This window comes from Ornithodoros turicata, chromosome 8 (genome assembly GCF_037126465.1).
Source record: "Ornithodoros turicata isolate Travis chromosome 8, ASM3712646v1, whole genome shotgun sequence".
NCBI lineage: Eukaryota > Metazoa > Arthropoda > Arachnida > Ixodida > Argasidae > Ornithodoros > Ornithodoros turicata.
The window spans coordinates 30,759,793-30,777,499 of NC_088208.1; the positions used below are offsets into that span (position 1 = coordinate 30,759,793).

Below are 17,707 nucleotides of genomic sequence, written 5' to 3' on the forward strand. Positions count from 1 at the left end.
CTCCATTCCCCATTCCTCCATCCTCCTCTTTGACCGGTGGCGTCATCTAGTCTCTTATGTTCCGTTTTGGTGCTGCATCGGTATGGTGAATTTCATGTGCTTTGGAACTTCCTCTGCGTCCAATTGCGCACTGAGTTTCCTCACTGATCCGACCCAAGTGTACTGAAAGATGTGACAAGCGAATTGTCTCACTGAAAATAAGCCATCCACGTCGGGAGTAATGAAGAAGGATAATCCTATTGCTGCAGTGAAGCTTCCTTTTCTACCCCAGTAAGTTGACAATCCCATTTCGATTACGCACGGTGCTTTGTCGTGTGAATCTATTCTGCTCCAGAGCGAATGAGAGGTCTCGATTAATTATATACTGATGTCGGTGCTCAGCTTACAGCGCTTGTGGGATGGAGGTTTATTTTTAAATCACCTGTGCATGCACGCGGCGTCCGCATTGTCGGCGCGCGTTTTATTTCTCTCGTCGTAATATCTGCGCACGATGGGGGTCGGATGTCCCCTTCGCTGACATCCGTTTCCTACACGGCGCATGTCCTTTTATAACGAGTTGTAAAAGTCACGGAGGAATTGGATTGCAGCATTGTCGTTTAACATATAATAAACATGAAATAAATAAATAAAATGGCATAATCCAGAGATGTAATTATTTTATGTAATGGGCTGTATCTGAAGTAAGACGGCTTCACCTCTATACACGAAGTGTGTCGCAAAGCTTTCAACAGCGATCACGGGAAAGAAAAAAAAAATGAAAGAGAAAGAGTGAGGGCAACGAACAGTCCAACAATTTTTTTGCGGCAGTGAGCAGGGTTACAAAAGAATGTCTTGGGCTAAACAACAAACACACGAATGGATCATAAAATGAGAGAGCGAACACAAAGTTGCTGTTCATAAACTGACTGCCGAAACCGATGTTTGGAAATTTATACGTGGCACGAATCGAGCTGTAGGTAATAATGACTAGCAGCGAGAAAGACATATATGTAGAAATATAATTCCCTACGAGGAAAATCTGTCCGATGTACTGACATTTGGACATCATCACTTTCATACACATAATACGTTTGCGTTATATGTTGCACTTTCTTTTTTTTTTTCCTGTTTCGCTGTCGTTGTTATTTTGACCTCGACACGTGAAAATGAAACATCATAGCATTCCTACAAAGTTTCCCTATCCTTGAGCTCGACAAGTCATTTATTTCTTGCCTTCCTTCCCCCATTCCTAAACAACTTCCTCGCAATGTACACGATAAAGACAGCTGATTACGCGTATAAAGCAAAGGCGACAAGGAAGACATGGTTTGCAGGGTCTCCGGCGCCTGTTCGACTTCGTTATGATCTTGGGGCCTTCTCATAGCCACACAAAATTATCCTTCATGTCCACAGCGCGGCGTCTCCAATCAAAACGGAATATTGCCTGTTTGCGAAACTCATCCTACGCGCACGACTTCTTTTTTTCTTTTTTCTTTTTCTTTCTGTTCTCTGTACTTTAACTGCTCTTATTTAGCCGCGTAAAAGCCTACAACTGTCTGAAAATTTTCCTGGGTTTTCGGAAGAGTTTCCAGATGAATGTCTGCGCAGTTCCGCCTGAAGTCGGCCCAGGAAGCATACTATCCCCCTGTCCCCCACTGCTTCCTGTTGTCCTCTCTACATCTGTGCACATCTGCACGCCGCTCATGGCCACGGTTGATTCGCGGCGCTAACACGGCGGTTAAAAAAAAACATAAATAAAAAGTGAATAAACGACGCGTAAATGAAAGAAAAAAAATATTCACAGCGAGTCCCAACTTGATCTGCAATAATAATAATAATAATAATAATAATAATTAACCCATTTGGAGCCAACAAAATATGGAATAATGTGGGACATGCGGTAGCGACTCAAGTTGCGACTCGCTATGAATATTTCTTTTTATTTATGCGTCGTTTACTCACTTTTTATTTATTTATTTTTTAAATTCCGTGTTAGCGACGAGAATCAACCGTGGCTATGAGCGGCGTACAGATGTGAACAGATGGAGAGAGGACAGCAGGAAGCAGTGGGGGACAGGGGGGGAGGTTAAGTATGCGTCCTGGGCCGACTTCAGGGGGAACTGCGCCGACATTCGCCCGGAAAGTCTGCAGGAAAACCCAGGAAAATGCTCAGACAGTACAGCCGGTGGTAGGATTCGAACCCACCACCTTCAGCACGACTTTGGCTACCACCAATGAGCGTCCGTTTATTCACTACTTCTGGGATATAGGCAAACGCATATTATGATAACGTAAAATGCAGTTTACTGCGAGAAATTCGTCTGTAACCGTACATGTTGACGCGTCCATATTTGTTCCACAAACAAATGAACAGTATGCACAGTATTCAACGGGGGTATGTATAGAAGTTGGTCACAAAGAAAAAAAAAAGAAGAAGAAGAAGAAGAAAGAAAGAAAAGAAACGGGATATCTGAAAAAAAAAAAATGTCTACGGTAAATTATCCTTAATGTTCTAATTTTCGCGAATTTCACGAATAAAAAATATTAAAGTTATATGTACATATATATAAAACGGCTATATCCCACACCGCAGTCCCGTCCCGACTGTACCCGGAGCAAACGAGTGGTCGTATTTGTCCGCGTATCAGACAAACAAGACGCGAGGGAGAGCAACATTTGGCCGTGTGCTCGAATCTCTTGCTTGGGGATCTAAAAACAGCGCCAGCGCCCTGCAAATGCGCCGTGGACGGGACACCCCTATTCTTGTCGCCAAACTTAACAGCGCGTGAGCGTGCATCAGCCGCGCAATGATACTATTACCGAAGCCAGTGACATCGATGTAAATTCCATCTGCCGTCCTGTACGAGAGAAAGAGAGAAATAAAGAGGCCGCACTTCCGTCTTGGGGGCAAACAACCGGAGTAAACAACTTGGGGCAAACAACAAACGAAAGAATGAATGAAATAAACACTTCGCAATGCACTGTTTATATGAGACTGCGATCTTTTATACAGCGATCTTTTACGCGGCTACATTCGTGAAAACAGAAATGTTCCGTTTTTTTGTTTTGTTTTTTCCTTCTTCTTCGTCCCTGTAGATGTGTTATACAGTAATCACTGTCTCGCTCATGCATATGGTTGTCCATGTACAAGCCAGTTATTATTCTTAGGTTATTTGGGAATATGCAGATATGCGACACTTCCGTGGGAACTTGTCACGCCAGAATGACTGTAACGTTGTGTGTCGATTCGTCCCTTGCAGAGGGTGGGAGTGGAACATGAAAGAAAAACAAACAAACTAAAAGATTATGCAGATACGTTGTCACAAGGACTTGCGACTCTGAATTCATTAGTTGTGGGCCGCTAGCTAAAATGAGCTAAACGGGTTGAGTTGTTGCTTGCGGGTCAACAGCCGAAAAGTGTCAATACCCTTTAATGCGTCCGTTCGTTGTATATCTTTTTCCTTAGCCCGAAGGTTATGCGATCACTCAATTACTGCGTGGCAGCCTCCACTACAGGATACGTATAATCGCACCGCTGGTAAAAGCAGCCTTGCCCAACAAATCAAAGGGTAATCTGTGGTGGCTTGCCCGCATGGGTAGGGATGTACGCGGCGAAGTATGCTTTACAGGCGGCGTCGATTCGTGGCCCGCTTTGTGTATTCGTTCCATGAGCGAAGTGGTGCTTGACACTCGTTGCCATAGTGATGGGATATGTTTTAGCGTCCACGAACAGAATATGGCACACGACGTCCGTGTCACACTTACGTGTAGTTATTTACCTCTTACCGTGTATTCACACGAGCGACATTCCCCGAGAAGCGGAAGATGCGAAAAGTGTAATAGCTTTCTGCTGTCACGTGAGCGCGAGCGCTCAACGTCGTGTCTTCACGTACACTGCTAACCGTAGGGAATATCTTGCTACACAGCCACAAGATATTCCGTAGCAGACGACAGGAAAACACGCTGACAGTGTCGTCTGCTAAGTGTCGTCTGCTACTGAATGCGCAGTACGCCACTCCCGATATTCAGCACCGTGTGAATGCTCACATAACACAGGACGGAACTTCGTCTCTGTAAGCAGTGTTTTTGCTTTTCTTCCACTAGAATATTCCGTGAGGTTGTCGCTCGTGTGAATACACGGTTAGTATAATATCTCTGGACAAAACACAGTGTTTGAGATACACATCACCTCGTTCCAGGTTATGCAAAATAAACGCGAAAGTCAGTTATAATTTGCGTCGATGTGAACTCTCATTCCAAGTTTTACAGCAAACAGGAGAACAGACGCGCACAAAAATTGGCACCGCGAATGCTGAAACTCATCCGTCTCTTACATCACTGCAAGCCTCGCGGCCAGTAATGTGGTGTGAGGAGATCACGTGCTTACGACTAACCAATGGGAACGCCCGTAGCTCTCTCTTCTTTGACGTCAGAGCCTGACGCGTACACGCGTTAATATCTCGCGAAGTACGACATACTATGGCCACAGAGAGCCTGTGTTTGAAACCGTCTGCGGTGACTGGTTGGCACCTTGACGTCTACGAGCATCAATGTATGTAATAAACCGCATCAATCAATCAAAGTGTCACGGCCCGTTTAAAGCGGCTTCAGCGCGCCAAGTTCTTACGCAACTTTACTGATCGTGGCCTTCAACTCTGCTTTACAGACATAGCCTCTGAAAAAGAGAGGGGGAGGCTATGGCGCACGTGTTGTTGCCCTGTGACGTGCCCTCGTGGCCTGATGTTCAGAAGCAACTGAGCCAACTGAAGTTTGCCCATTCACCTGAACAGCTGGTGGCCGACATGCAGCGAATCCACGACATCTGCTGGTAGGTGGAGGCAGGTTGGGGAATGATATTAATCGGTAATTGTAGTAGATTAACACGTAAGGTGTGTCAGCCTGTTAAATTTGAATCGTAGTTCAAGAGCATGACAGTTACATATACATGTAGCGCCGATGAGTGAAGAAATTTGCCACTTAATTTCTGGCTCACTGTACCCAGGGTACTCTGATTATGAGATGGTGAGCTGTTCAGACGATTGGTGAGTAATGATATCGCTGTCCTTGTCCTTGGTATGATACGAAGCCCTCACGGCCAGGTAATGTCAGTGCACAAAGACATAAAAGTTACAAAATCAAACCATTTATACGCGAAAGAGTGTGAGGGAGACGAATGTCCCTTTCCTCCATTCCTTTTTTCTTCTTCTTCAATAAACATGTCCCCCCTCCCCTTAGAAATTCCACGAAGAAGAGCAGTGCGTGCGTTGCTGCGTGGTGTATAGTTATCAAATTTGGGAATACCCTGAAATACGTTATTTATAAACTCTCAATAAAAGTAAGAGTAGCATTTATTATTTTTTTATTATATATATTCATTGCCACAACCTGCTAGTCCCTTTCGGGAGTAAATGAACGGAAGTTTATGCGAAGTTTAGGGACTATTTGCAGTGCTGGGGAGTAACTTTAAGAGTCAGGAACTGAAACTGGGACTAATTCCGGGTACACTAGAAGCTGTAATTGCTCCACAATTTACTCCTTCCCCTCCCCCCTCAGAGTGATGTCAATAGAAATGTTACGGCGGTGGGGAAAACGTTGTTTTGATTCTTCTCGTGTGATTGATTGAATGACTGATTGGTAAAAGAGAGTTATTCGTGAGAAACGTGGAGATAAGCATGACCGATTCTCCGCCGTTCTACGGCCAGTCTCTCCGGTCACTGCTGTTGTTCGTTTGAAGCGTAGGGCTGGATCCAGAAGACATATCCAGGGAAGAGGTTTCCCTGGACACGCTCAAGAAGTTCCTCAAGATCTCCCTCACCGCCGAACAGAGGCTCAGGTTCTTCGAGGTGACGCTACCATTCCTTATCTCATCGGCGCTCAATCTCAAGCAGCACAAGCCGGAAGGAGGATTTCTCTACTCCTTACAACAGCAGCGTGAGTTGCACAGTGTGACCGATCCACTGAGAAATTTTCCTGCTGCTTCCCAAGCAGCACAATGTACTGGAAGTCGAGTGCAATAGGGGTGGACGGTATATATCTTATGAATGTTTTTTTTTTTAGTTTCACGAGTCTGTTCAAGGCCTTCCACCTACCCGTCCACCCCTGTTGCACAAACATCAATATTTGAATGTGGAACAGATAATTGATGGCGCATACGAGACTGGGGTAAGCCACTTAACTGAACATATCTATCATATCTGAACATATCTGAACATATCGCTATCAATCTTGCGATAAACCATTTATCAACCGAAAAAAGAAAAAAGAAATAACTTTTCGTACCGCAAGTTGAGCACAGAGGAGAAACAGACGTGTTTCTGCCGCACGCATTGCATACGAACCGTATGTATACCATGTAGGGAGTTTACATTTGAAGCGGCGTATAGACGTACGGGCGTCCTAAATGATGTCACCATATTCAATTCGGCATATTCAAGACGAGATAAGACAGAGTTTGCCAGTTCCTTGGAAGGGCGGGTGTTCCTCGCACGTATTTCCCTAACCACGTATTATAACTTATTTTCAAGAAGTTCGAAACGCTGGTTGCAATCTGCTCGAAGTATACTGACGTACATGTGCTTTATTCTCTGGAACTCTGAAGCCGGCGTATTTGCTTTGGATCGGCAGTTCATCAACTCTCTACTGGCGAATGCCTTCTTCTCGACGTTTCCGAAACGGAACTTCAAGACTCATCCCACGTTGCAAGATTTCAACTTTGCAGACTTGTTCCAGCACCTCGAAAGGTCAGGGGCACCTCGATAATATCAGTGCACTGCAATCAATTTCCTCTTTCGCTCGTTTTGTTCTCACGAGAGTATACGGAGAGGGTATTCTGCTACTCGTTCTCCTGTCTGACGAGTAACACTTTTCCGCTGGGGTCATATGATTTACTGGAAAATTTCCCGTAGTGTTCCCACTAGTTCGGGATGTTCGCCTCCCGCCCCCCCCCCCCCCAACCTACTGGGTTTTCTCCTTTTTTTTCCCCTTTCTTTTTTTCCCCAGCTAACTGCGGCTAAGTGGTCTGTGGTAGCCAGTCTCACTTTGTCGCGACTTAAACCCTTCTTTTAACCATTAACCTCATGCTTTTCTTTTAAAGTCATCTTCTGTCATCCATCTCATCATTCTTTCACTGTTTGTTGGTTTCCTTTATTTCCTTTTTCTTATTTACTTTATTCTTCTTTCGTTTATTTTCTTTCTTTGCGGAATAGCAAGCCGACGTCCCGTTTGGCTGACCTTTCCCCCGTTTTTTTTTCCCTTTCGTCTAATAAATATATCCCCCTCCCCTTTTTCTTCTTCTTCTGTCACATCACATCGCATCACATCACCCAAGGGGATAAAGCTACACCTGGAAAAGGATGTGCGTGGATAATGTGTTACTGGCATTGTACTGGCATCCAAGCAGACGCCATCGTGCGACATTCTTGTTCGCCGAACCAACGCCGCTTAGATACAGAAGGCCTGCTCAGTGCCTCCTCTCCCTCCTTCGCTACGTGGTCGCATAAAGTCAGAATTCGTCTGCTACCGCCATTCGCCGTTCTGCGAATTCAAGAACTCGCAAATGATTGGAGCTAACTTCGTAAATTTGAACCTGTAGACTAAAAGTGCAACACGCTTGCAATCGCAATTGCGCTTTATTTTGTTTTTAGTACGCGGGGACGTTCACTACACGCAGGCGACAATGGCTGCCCATATGGCTGACGGTGGCTCGTCTCCATGGCTAAAACCATGGCTGAAAGCACGTTCGTGATTGGCTACGGCCGTCGAAAACGTAGTCCTGATTGGCTGACACTTACTTGTTACGTCACGTCGACGAGTAAGCAGGCTTTCTATATCTTGGTGGTGTTAGTCGAACTCTGTGATGTTACATGGTCTGTTAGTCAATGATCACAGACTGATCCCTTCAGAACACCTTCGGTACGCGTGTTCTCGTAAAATGTGCATATTAACCATTTTCCTTGACACATTCTTATCTTGTCTGTAAGAAAAAACTTGCATGTCATCCCTTACATTTTTCAACGTGCAGTCCCGCTCATGTTGAGAAGCTCAAGAAGCTTCTAAATTACTTCTACCATGCCTTACAAGCGGAGCCCGAAGGCACTGTCTACTTCTCCAGAAAGGTATATAGTTCACAGCAAAACGCTATGGTTCGTGCCACGAGTGTTAGATGGGTGTCGCTGTCGTATAGGTCACGCCCTCGGGAGGCTTGATGTCAATGCCAGAATGGATGTGCAGTGACTGCCCCTTATGTCCTCTAATGGTTCGAACAAGAGGAATCATGGAGGACGCCGAACCTAGCCTACTTAAGGTAAAGCCGTGTATGGTTGTATATGATTGATTACCACTATCACCAATACTCGCTTTTCTGGTTCCGTAGACCTACCCATGCAGTGCCAAAATAGGAGGCGATGTGCTCAGAGATGGCAACAATATGGTAGGCACGCAGCTCTTCTATTGAAGGTATATTCGTGTATATTGCAAGCCACAAAGCGGTCTGAGCTTCAACCAAGATAAGATAATAATAAGAAAAAAAAGTTGTGTCGTTATAGTCTAGACTCAACCGGACCGTCTACCTCAATGCTTGTAGTTTTCCGTGGGAGAACCAATTTATAACAACCTTGCTTAACTGCCACATTCTGCTGAGCTCAAAACACTAAAAAAGATTCTCTCAATGTGTCTCGAATTAGAAGCAATCGTTTTTCACATCTGGCTTTTCCAAATGAAGTGTTTTTCCATGGCTATAGCGCACCGGCACAAAAGTACGATATACGACGTGCACGTTCCAAACCGACTAACGTTACTCTATATTATGCTTGTCTTCAGGAATGTTCTGCGTTTACGAACGCTCCTGAGCTGCTGGCAGCGCTTGCTTTCGTAGAAAGTCTCGGAGACAATGAGGCTCTCACGGTGGACGGTATCCTGCCTATGGAACACAGGCCTCAGGCTGGGGACGAACCAGTGCGTACATCTCTCTCTCCCTCTCTCTCTCTCTCTTTAGGCAGAAGAAAACACTCACCGCGTGTATTCACACGAGCGACATTCCCCAGAATACTCCAGCGGAAGATGCTAAATACGTCATAGCTTTCTGCTACAACGTAATAGCGAGCGCTCAACGTTTTGTCTTCTCGTGCACTGCAAACTGCGAGGAATATCTTGCGGCACAGCCACACGATCCAAGCAGACGACAAGATTCCGTAGCAGATGACAGGGAAAGGCGCAGGCGCCGTGTCGTCTGCGAAGTCCACAGTACGCCACTCCCGATATTCCGGACTCAACATGCTGATCTACCCAAACTCATGCTCAACCGGAACCATACATGCTCAACATAATACCGCCCTGTGAGCAGTGTACAGTCTTGCTTTTTCTTCCGCTAGAATATTCCGTGGGGATATCGCTCGTGTGAATACATGGTCATTAGTAATGGTAGAGCTGCAGAACAAAAGAAATGGCATGGACGGAGGTCCCCGATGTTTCGAATAGAGGTTGTTCAGGTTCCATGAAGAGAACTGTCTCCGTTCAAATTGTCATCACTACCTGACCTGCAGAACCCTGTCTGCTTACTAAAATAGTGTCTTGCTCTGTTCACAGCGTGCTGTTCTCTCTTTCAGTCCTTGAGCCCATATGAGTCATCAGTTGCTCTCCTGGACTTCAAGGACCACACATTTAAACCAGTAGTTCAGTTTGAAGACTCGTCACTTCTGCGTGAACTCAACAAGTGTCTTCTTGCTTTTCGGCAAAACATCGACTCTCGCCGTCCTTCTCCTGTCGGACAAAGCTCGAGTTCCAGCGCAGGTCTTGACGGAGGTTTCCAGTCGCTTCCATCATCGATTAATTCGTCCTCGCAAAACAGCATCTACGTGACTGATTCAGCAGACCAACAGAGCGACGACGCTGGTCCTGAAAACAAGGAGCATAAACCTCCACAGCAAGCAACAACAACACTTTGCCACAGAGCGAAGAAAGTCGTCAAGGCTGACCCAGAAGCACGACCAGCTAGGCAGCCCACTGACGAAAACAAGACAGTGAAGACAGTTTTGGATGCGCTGAAGCAAGCGACGCAAGTTGTCACTTTGAAACAGTCTTCCACTGCAGAACCTGCACCAGCTGTTATGAACGCCACATCTTTGCCACCACCGAGTGAAAAGGTGCCAAACTGTTGCCAAAAGACTACTGTTCCGGAACTACCAGTATTGAGGAAAAGCTCGCGTAGGTCGTTTAACTCATCTTCATCCAAAGGCTCGTTTGAAGAGAGGCGTCGGAGCTACGAAAAGATTCTCAGCGCCCTCCCACCACCAGCGGCTGCGTCGCCTCCTCTTCTAACTCAAGCCGTGCTCTGTGCTCAACGTCATCCGTCGCCTCGACCTGAAAGGCGAGGTAGTGGTGCTACGGGGCAAAGTGGTATGGTGTTCAGGCCTGTAACGCCGTCTCCGACGGGTTCCCGTAGGTCTAGCTTTCGTCCTCTCCTGGAATCGATGCCTGTACTAGACCCAAGAAAAGAGTCCCACGAGCTGCCCTGCAGGGGGCCCATACCACTGCCTGACTGCACATTTTCGTCGCTTATTACCAAAAACATCTGTTCAACTCAGCCATCAACTGTGCCTCTATACGCTCTCCTTCAAGAGAAGCATACCTTGTCCTCTTCACCTGTGTCCTCGCCCAGGTTTCGATCTTCGTTCGGGTATTCGGAAGACGAGCCTGACAGACCCGTGTCTTTGGATCTACCCGTCTCGAAAGCGTCCCGACCAGATGTTCCAGAGAACGTAGACATTCCGCAGAGTTCGCCGTTGACGTCACCGGCAACGAATGGAGGACGAGGGTCCTTGTCAGGATCCTCTACGCCTTATGGGTCTCCAGAAGCTGAGCTATGGCCGAGAATGTACCATCAGAAGACAACAGAAGATGAACACGACTTCCGTACCGCAGAAGAGAGCTTTAGTGAAGGTAAACAGAAAGCAATTCGTTTCGGCAAAAAAAAAAAAAATGTTGATGCATGCGCTCTTGCATGCACTCTTCGTTGACCAGGCACCGACGATCGACAGCACAGTCCAGTGCGAGTAAAGCAGCGTTTTCTAAGGACTAGGCGGCAGCGTTCTTTCAGAGCGCAGACCAGTGGTTCGAGCTTCCAGTCCTCGGCAAGGCTTTCCCGGGACGACTCGGCCAGTTCGGCGGGCTTCGTGCTCGATTATAGAAGCGACGACGATGACTGCGGGCTCTCGTCCCTCAGTAAACATGAAAGGTAACGTGCAACTTTCTTTGCGTTACAAGCAAAATCGTTGCAGTAATAAACCGGTCGGTACGTGTCCCGTGAATGTATGCCAATTGTGAAGACGTGTGGTGCAATCAGTTGAAGAGGGTGCGTTTTGTAATTAAAAACTTGCGAGATGGGGCAGACTGGTGGTTGACGTACGGTATTTACAAATAGCCCTCTGGTCCCTGGCCAAGCCAAGCCAAGCCTGGCCAGGCCAGGCTCTTTTGACATTTTTCGACTCCATAGGGCTTCGAACCTCGTTATGAAGGGGCTCATTATTTCATTCCCTACATCACCATCAGCAATGAGGTAGAGTATCGCCCTCGGCGACAATACTCCCCATTCATCATCTTAAAAATAAAGTAGTTTAACCCTTTGTTTTTGTCCTCGATCTCTAGAAAAAAAGAAAAAAAAGAATAATTTTAGTCCTTTGAATGACTAGATGCTGTGCACACAGCTTTCGGAACAACGCTTTCGGAACTAAATGCTTAGGGTCTATTTGCAGTCGCTCGGGAGTAAATTTCATGGTCAGGGAACTGATATGGGGAGTAATTGTAATCCAGAGGACCAAAAGTTGTAATTACTCTCCAATTATTCGTTTTTTTTTTAATTTTATTTTACATTTCAAAGTGAAAGTTTCTTGACACAGTCGGAAACACATTCTTGGATTTCCAAGGCACATTAATCCTCGTTGCTTTTCAGGTACGAAGATTTTCGCCGTCGCATTAAACGTCGCACTCGACGACTTGCCCGACGAGCTAGCCGAGGTTCCCGAATGAGCTATTCTAGTGGCAGCAGCGAAATGGACGATATCTACGAGGACCCAGAACTCGGCTTCTCGCCTCGGATGCAGCGTCCCATTCGTGCAGCCAACTCTGAACCCACGCTGTTCAGCGAGACTCGAGACTCGACGCGTCACGAAGGGTTTCCCCCTTTGTCGTTAGCCTCCGAGGTAGTCATTACATCATCGCCGGGTCGCAGACAGATGCTCATGATGACGACCCGGCTAGGTCTTCCCAAGGCCTATTCCTTCGACGGCGTTAATCCGAATCTCCCCGTGCCATTCAAAGCTAAGTTTAGGTATGTAACGCGAGAAACATGCTTCAAATCGCCTAGGCGAGCTCGAGGAACTTGCTAATTTACATGTGGCACTTTAAGGTGTCGGAAACCCGCAGGTGTTGATAGCGACCCGGAGTGTTTAGGGCTAACCAGACACGACGCAGACTTCATCAGGAACTTCGCGCTTCCACCTCCATCTCCCGAAGCTGTTGGAAGTTCGAGTGGCAAGGAGGACACAGACGAGAGCAGAGGGCAAGCCACTGGCAAGCCGCTTAGCCAAGCCGAAGAACCAGCGGAAGCGGAACAGAAGGACACGACCGTGTGTTCGGTTAGAAGTCTTCGATATACCGTGTGAAACCCAATGGCTACAAATACTCCATCTAACTCCCGTACAGGAACCGTCGCCACTCCTCAAGCCCTCAGCTAGCGGAGTACGCCCTGTCGCGACGTGTCGATGGTCGCGCGATGGCTCTGGCTCAGCTGACGTCCAACTGGAAGCCATCATCCAGTGGCTAGCAGCGAGTATGGCCAGGGTTCCTTGCTTTGTTGTCTACACTGGTGGAGAGCCAAAACTTGAACAGGTAAACATCCTTTCGCCCACAACCACTATAGGGAGTCTTCTTCTTGTACTGAGGGCACCTCTATACTTTACAGCTTCCACAAGTTGGCTACAAGGCAGAGGAGCGGCACTGGACTGTTGGCGACCTTGCTTGTGAAACACTCAGATACTGTCGGAATAGGTTAGCTATACAGCAGGGCAGGTATAAGGGCAAAATGTCACGCGACACAACGTTGTTCTCATTGCTAATTGGCCATACAGGCAAGTTTCAGAGCCATGATTCTTTAGACTGAGAGGACACCGTGATTAATTTCAGTTAGACCTTTTCTGTCAGAGATTATTCTTTTCACATTCGAATGGTTAAAAGAGAAACTTTCTTATGGCCTACTGGATGCAACCGAGCTAGCTGACAATATGTTTCGTCGTCCCTTTTCCCAAACCGCATTGGGAAGCCATATAACTGTGATCCAGCAGCTCAGGGATCATCGCTGGTAAGGCGCCTGGTAGTATACTGTCGTTCACCTTGTAGTTCTGGTAGGACGTTGGGGTTCGATAAGCGTGTTGCAATCAACGGACCAGGAACAAAGCAACGGCCATTCTCACACCAATCGATTACACTCTTTTTAAAAACGGATGTACTTTATAAGTATATCGCTCCCTTATGTAGAGTATAATTACTTTCAAAAAGGAGTATCCTCACTCCCTGAAGGGAGTGATATATGTGTGTACTCCCCAAAAGGGCGTTACTGTACACCCCCTTTTTGAAAGGGTCTACTAGACCTGTTACTAGAAGTAAATAGCCAGCATACTTGTGCTAGCATATGTCATATCCGCAGAACATTCGTGATAAGAATTTACAGAGTGAAAGAGTTCCCGATTATTGTTTTGCGCAAGAGACGTTTCGAATACGCATTTAAAAGTACGACCTCGAGTCGTTAAATGTGCCAAAAGAAAATATCATGTATTTGTGACCCTTCTGCGTAAATATTTCCGTTCTAAACACAACGTATGAAGCCAGAACGACTGTGGTGCTCGACGCACTGCGCAGTTTCATTGCAATCGTTCCGTTTGTATCGCTGCCTATAGGTATATAACAAATTCTTCCGTTTAGCGAGGAGACACTTTTGCGTTTTAGTGCCGCTTTAAGATAGATGAAGCAAGGCTAGAATGGTATGAATTCGCTGAAGGGAATATTCCTCGAGTTCGAAGCACAGAAACGGAACGAACAGAACAGTGAGCTGGTATCTTGTGTTTCCGTTTTCGTGCCTCAAGGGATGTGACGATGAAAAAACGGCTAGGAAGCAAGCGAGCTGGTGAAGATGATGCATAATGTAAAACCCCGAGACTAGGGAACACGAAAGGACAGACACAAACACGAAGTCTTTGTGTCTGTCCTTTCGTGTTCCCTAGTCTCGGGGTTTTACATTATGCATCAAGGGATGTGCCCTGCTGTGAATATTGCTGTGAATATAGTTATACTGCCGCTTTTTGGACGAAGAAGAAATATTCCGTTAGAAACATGATCTCAGTCTGGCCGCTGCTCGTCTTGTCCTGTCTATTATTGCGTTAAAGATGCAAACAGCTCAGTAGCCTACTTGTGGAGCCAATCCAATCCAATCCCGCTCATTAGCCATTTGCAACATTTATGCATTATTACTCCCCCTAATGCCTTCTCAGTTACTAGTGCCGTATAGGGACGATGCAAAGTTGTGAAAGGCGTGATTTTCTTCTTTACGTTCACGGAGCAGTATTGCCCCTGGATATTGAATATACACCCACACATCCGCGGTTTTTGCCATTTGGGGGTTAAAAATCTCAATGACAAAAATGTTACGTTATAAACAAAACGTAAACTTATGTGCGGCTCTTCCCAGGAAGCGTCAGCAGAGACGTATTTGCGGATATCCGCGAACACCACAGAAGCGTCTGGTTGTATCCGCATTTCATCAGCACCGATTTCGAAACATTATATTTCTGCCCGCTAACAAAGATATCCGCGCGAAACTCTAGTTGTGATCGCTTTTACGGAACCCTTTCGGCTGGCGAAAACGATGCGAAAAAAAAAGAAAAGAAAAGGACAGTTTTCAATGTCTTTGCATTCGTACAGCCCCAACGCATGAATCCTCCTATTTATGAGGTCCTTCAGCTCGTGACACCGTCAGATGCCTCTATACAAATCTGCGAAAGTGCACTTGCTTCGAATATCTCGTCACATTTTGCAACGCGCTACTTTGCGATACAAGAGCAAGAAACTACTTTACAGATCTAAATGTCTTATTTTCTGAAAAGCATTGCGAAAATTTCACATGTACATAGAATGTATGAGTGCCTTATACTTAGTCGTGTGAAGGAGAGTTCATTTAAACGCGTACATTCGCGCTCAATTTCTTAAGAATTCGCAATTCGGCGTACAGGGAAATACAGCCTCGCGTGTTATACACATGCTAACTGCCATGCGAAATTGCGCACGGTGGCATAAGGTTGAAGGGTAGTGACGATCGATAACGGTAAAGCGCTATATGCGTTATCAGTATAGCTGTCCGTGACAACAGTGAAGTATTTAATAAAAAGAAAAGAAAAACAGAGTAGTGCTGGTGCGCTGGTTACTGGTGTTTTCAGCAGCGTGGCAGCCTTTGAGGGGTAGAAAATTAGGTACAAGTGCTGAATGTTCCATGCCAGCATCAATTATGTTTTACAGCAGTGACTGTAGGGGATGGTGAATATATAAGACTACCTGCTTGAGTTGTTAGGAGGGAAGTGCATTGCGGAAATATCAGGGTGGCCCACTAGACATTGAGACCATTCTCCTGTACACCAACAAAGTGAAGTGCTATATTCTTATTTATTCTGTGAATAAAGAGTCTCAGAGAATGTGCGCAGCGTATGTCACTTCGCTAGGGACACGTCCCGCGTGTAGCCTGTCCTGCCCGGAGCTGCTGGTTTTCTTGGCAGGTCTGTCACAACAGAAACGTTGAGGAGTCAAAATGGCGACCAGTGTCGTCCAGGTAACACGAAATGGCATCACATCATGTTTCCCGTGCCATACCTGCAAAAAGGCGTCTATATCGCTGGCACCGAATATGGCCTTCTTCTTGATGCTCAGAGAAAAGCACCTCATCAGGTCCGTACGCTTCTCGAGCTGTAATGGCGCAAAGAACAGAACGAGGTTCGACAAAAAGATCGCTGGCCTACATAGAGTTGTCGAGCTGTGAACTTCACATTTGTTCCTGCGCCTCGTGCAGTGTCTATAGTTCACTTGGGTCGATAAAGCCCCGCGGGATTTGACGTGATTCTTTCTTATTGCGTATAGTACGTGCTAAAAGCCCGGAGCTCTTTCAAGGTGCAGTACCAACACTGCCGGCCAGTGCAATGTCCATGATGTGTTTCGCCCAACTCGCATGAGGGCGCAGCCAAGTACTTTTTTACCACTCAACAACTTCCGAGGCAGCGATTCAGAAGCGCACAGGTAGCTGTAAAGTTAACTTCTCGGCAGCCGTTACACGCGTTGCGTTTCAAATAGAATATTTGCAGAAATAAGTATCGACGAGTTACCAGTTCCCGCGCAGCAATCCTGTCCCGGTTCCTGACGTGGTCTTCCAGGCAAAACAAGTCGAAGGCTTCCTTCCACGAACTTATTGAAACTCTTGGGAAACACTTGTACCCCTCTTGCTCAATCTGAAAGATAGTACGTTTGAAGGTATATGACGTCACTATACCGTTCTTGTTTTGGGCGTGACGTCGGTAACGTGACTTATACGGTAAACGTCTTCTGTGGAAAGTCATGTTTCCTGGCAACCGCAGATTACCGTATTTTCACGCGTATTAGCCGCGGCTTATGCGCGATTTATTTTTTTCGCGGACGCTCTGCGGCTTATCCGTGGGTGCGGCATATCTGGTGACTATTTTTCCTTGGTACTTTCCCCATACCGCGGGTTAAACGAAAGGGCCGACAGTGCCTCATGTTTTTCAGAACAGGACCGCCCTGCCAGTGCACGAACAATACCGAACAGGGGCAGGTCCACTCCACATTCGAGTGGACTAACCCGTCAATCCACGAAAACACACAACAAGGGCACAATCCGATCTTAGTAGAACACTAGAACTGACCCCCTTTGTTATACATCATGCCGACACCGGAATGTGGATAGGGTTTATGGCCTTCCCCATGGTCTCCTTTGTCGGCAGACCCACAGGAAGGGTTCAATACACCTGTCATTGGGATAAAACGTGGTCAGCTAAGCGTCAGTTCTCATTTGACGAGAGCAGCAGCATTCGTGGACACGGGCACGGCAGTTAGAGGTGAGGCATGGCTCCAACGCTGAGGCATAGCCACGACAGCGGCTTCAAACTAAAAGTCGTCGACTTCGCGGACAAGTACGGGAACAGGGCAGCTGGCAGGGAGTACGGCGCTGACGAGCGTTGAGCGTCTCTGTTGATTTTGTATGTGCATCACTGGTGTAGCGCACAAAGCAGTTGCGTCGTATTACCCGCGGCTTATCTGCGAGAGCGGCTTATCTGCAAAAACATTTTCAAAATGTATCTAAAAACGAGTCCTGCGGCTTATCTGCGGTGCGGCTAATACGCGTGAAAATACGGTAGTAGATTTTTTTCAACTTTTGACACAGTGGATTAGATGCGCTGTAGGTTATATTAACACTGCTTTGATAGCTGAACTTTATCTGCGAGAATATAAAGATCAGGAAATCAGAAGACCCAGGTTCGATTCCTGGCGTCAGCGCCTCTTTTCCCTGAGTTGTTGCATTCGATAAAGATCAAGGCACGGCTTATCGGTAGAATATCAACTCACCCCGTAACCAAGATATCTCTCGACGCAGGCCAAAAGCCAAATGCGCTCCCTCAGCTCCGTA

General features: G+C 46.5%; 1 protein-coding gene across 1 annotated transcript; it reads left to right on the forward strand.

Moving 5' to 3' along the window:
• Positions 1-13: 13 nt before the first annotated feature.
• Positions 14-15,712, forward strand: LOC135366927 (uncharacterized). The gene is made up of 14 exons (XM_064599921.1): positions 14-270; positions 4,646-4,807; positions 5,714-5,910; positions 6,578-6,719; positions 8,000-8,093; positions 8,162-8,281; positions 8,351-8,407; positions 8,797-8,931; positions 9,582-10,914; positions 10,996-11,209; positions 11,924-12,301; positions 12,380-12,608; positions 12,676-12,861; positions 12,935-15,712. Exons 2-14 carry the CDS (start codon positions 4,677-4,679, stop codon positions 13,130-13,132), a joined length of 3,414 nt encoding a protein of 1,137 aa, XP_064455991.1. The 5' UTR covers positions 14-270; positions 4,646-4,676; the 3' UTR covers positions 13,133-15,712.
• Positions 15,713-17,707: the final 1,995 nt, after the last annotated feature.

Excerpts from the sequence above, each read along its gene's own strand:
- LOC135366927 (XM_064599921.1), top strand. The coding sequence starts at position 4,677 with ATGGCGCACGTGTTGTTGCCCTGTGACGTGCCCTCGTGGCCTGATGTT. Across the intron at positions 5,911-6,577 it reads CTACTCCTTACAACAGCAGC|CCGGCGTATTTGCTTTGGAT; the intron begins GTGAGTTGCACA and ends GGAACTCTGAAG. Across the intron at positions 8,282-8,350 it reads CCGAACCTAGCCTACTTAAG|ACCTACCCATGCAGTGCCAA; the intron begins GTAAAGCCGTGT and ends CTGGTTCCGTAG.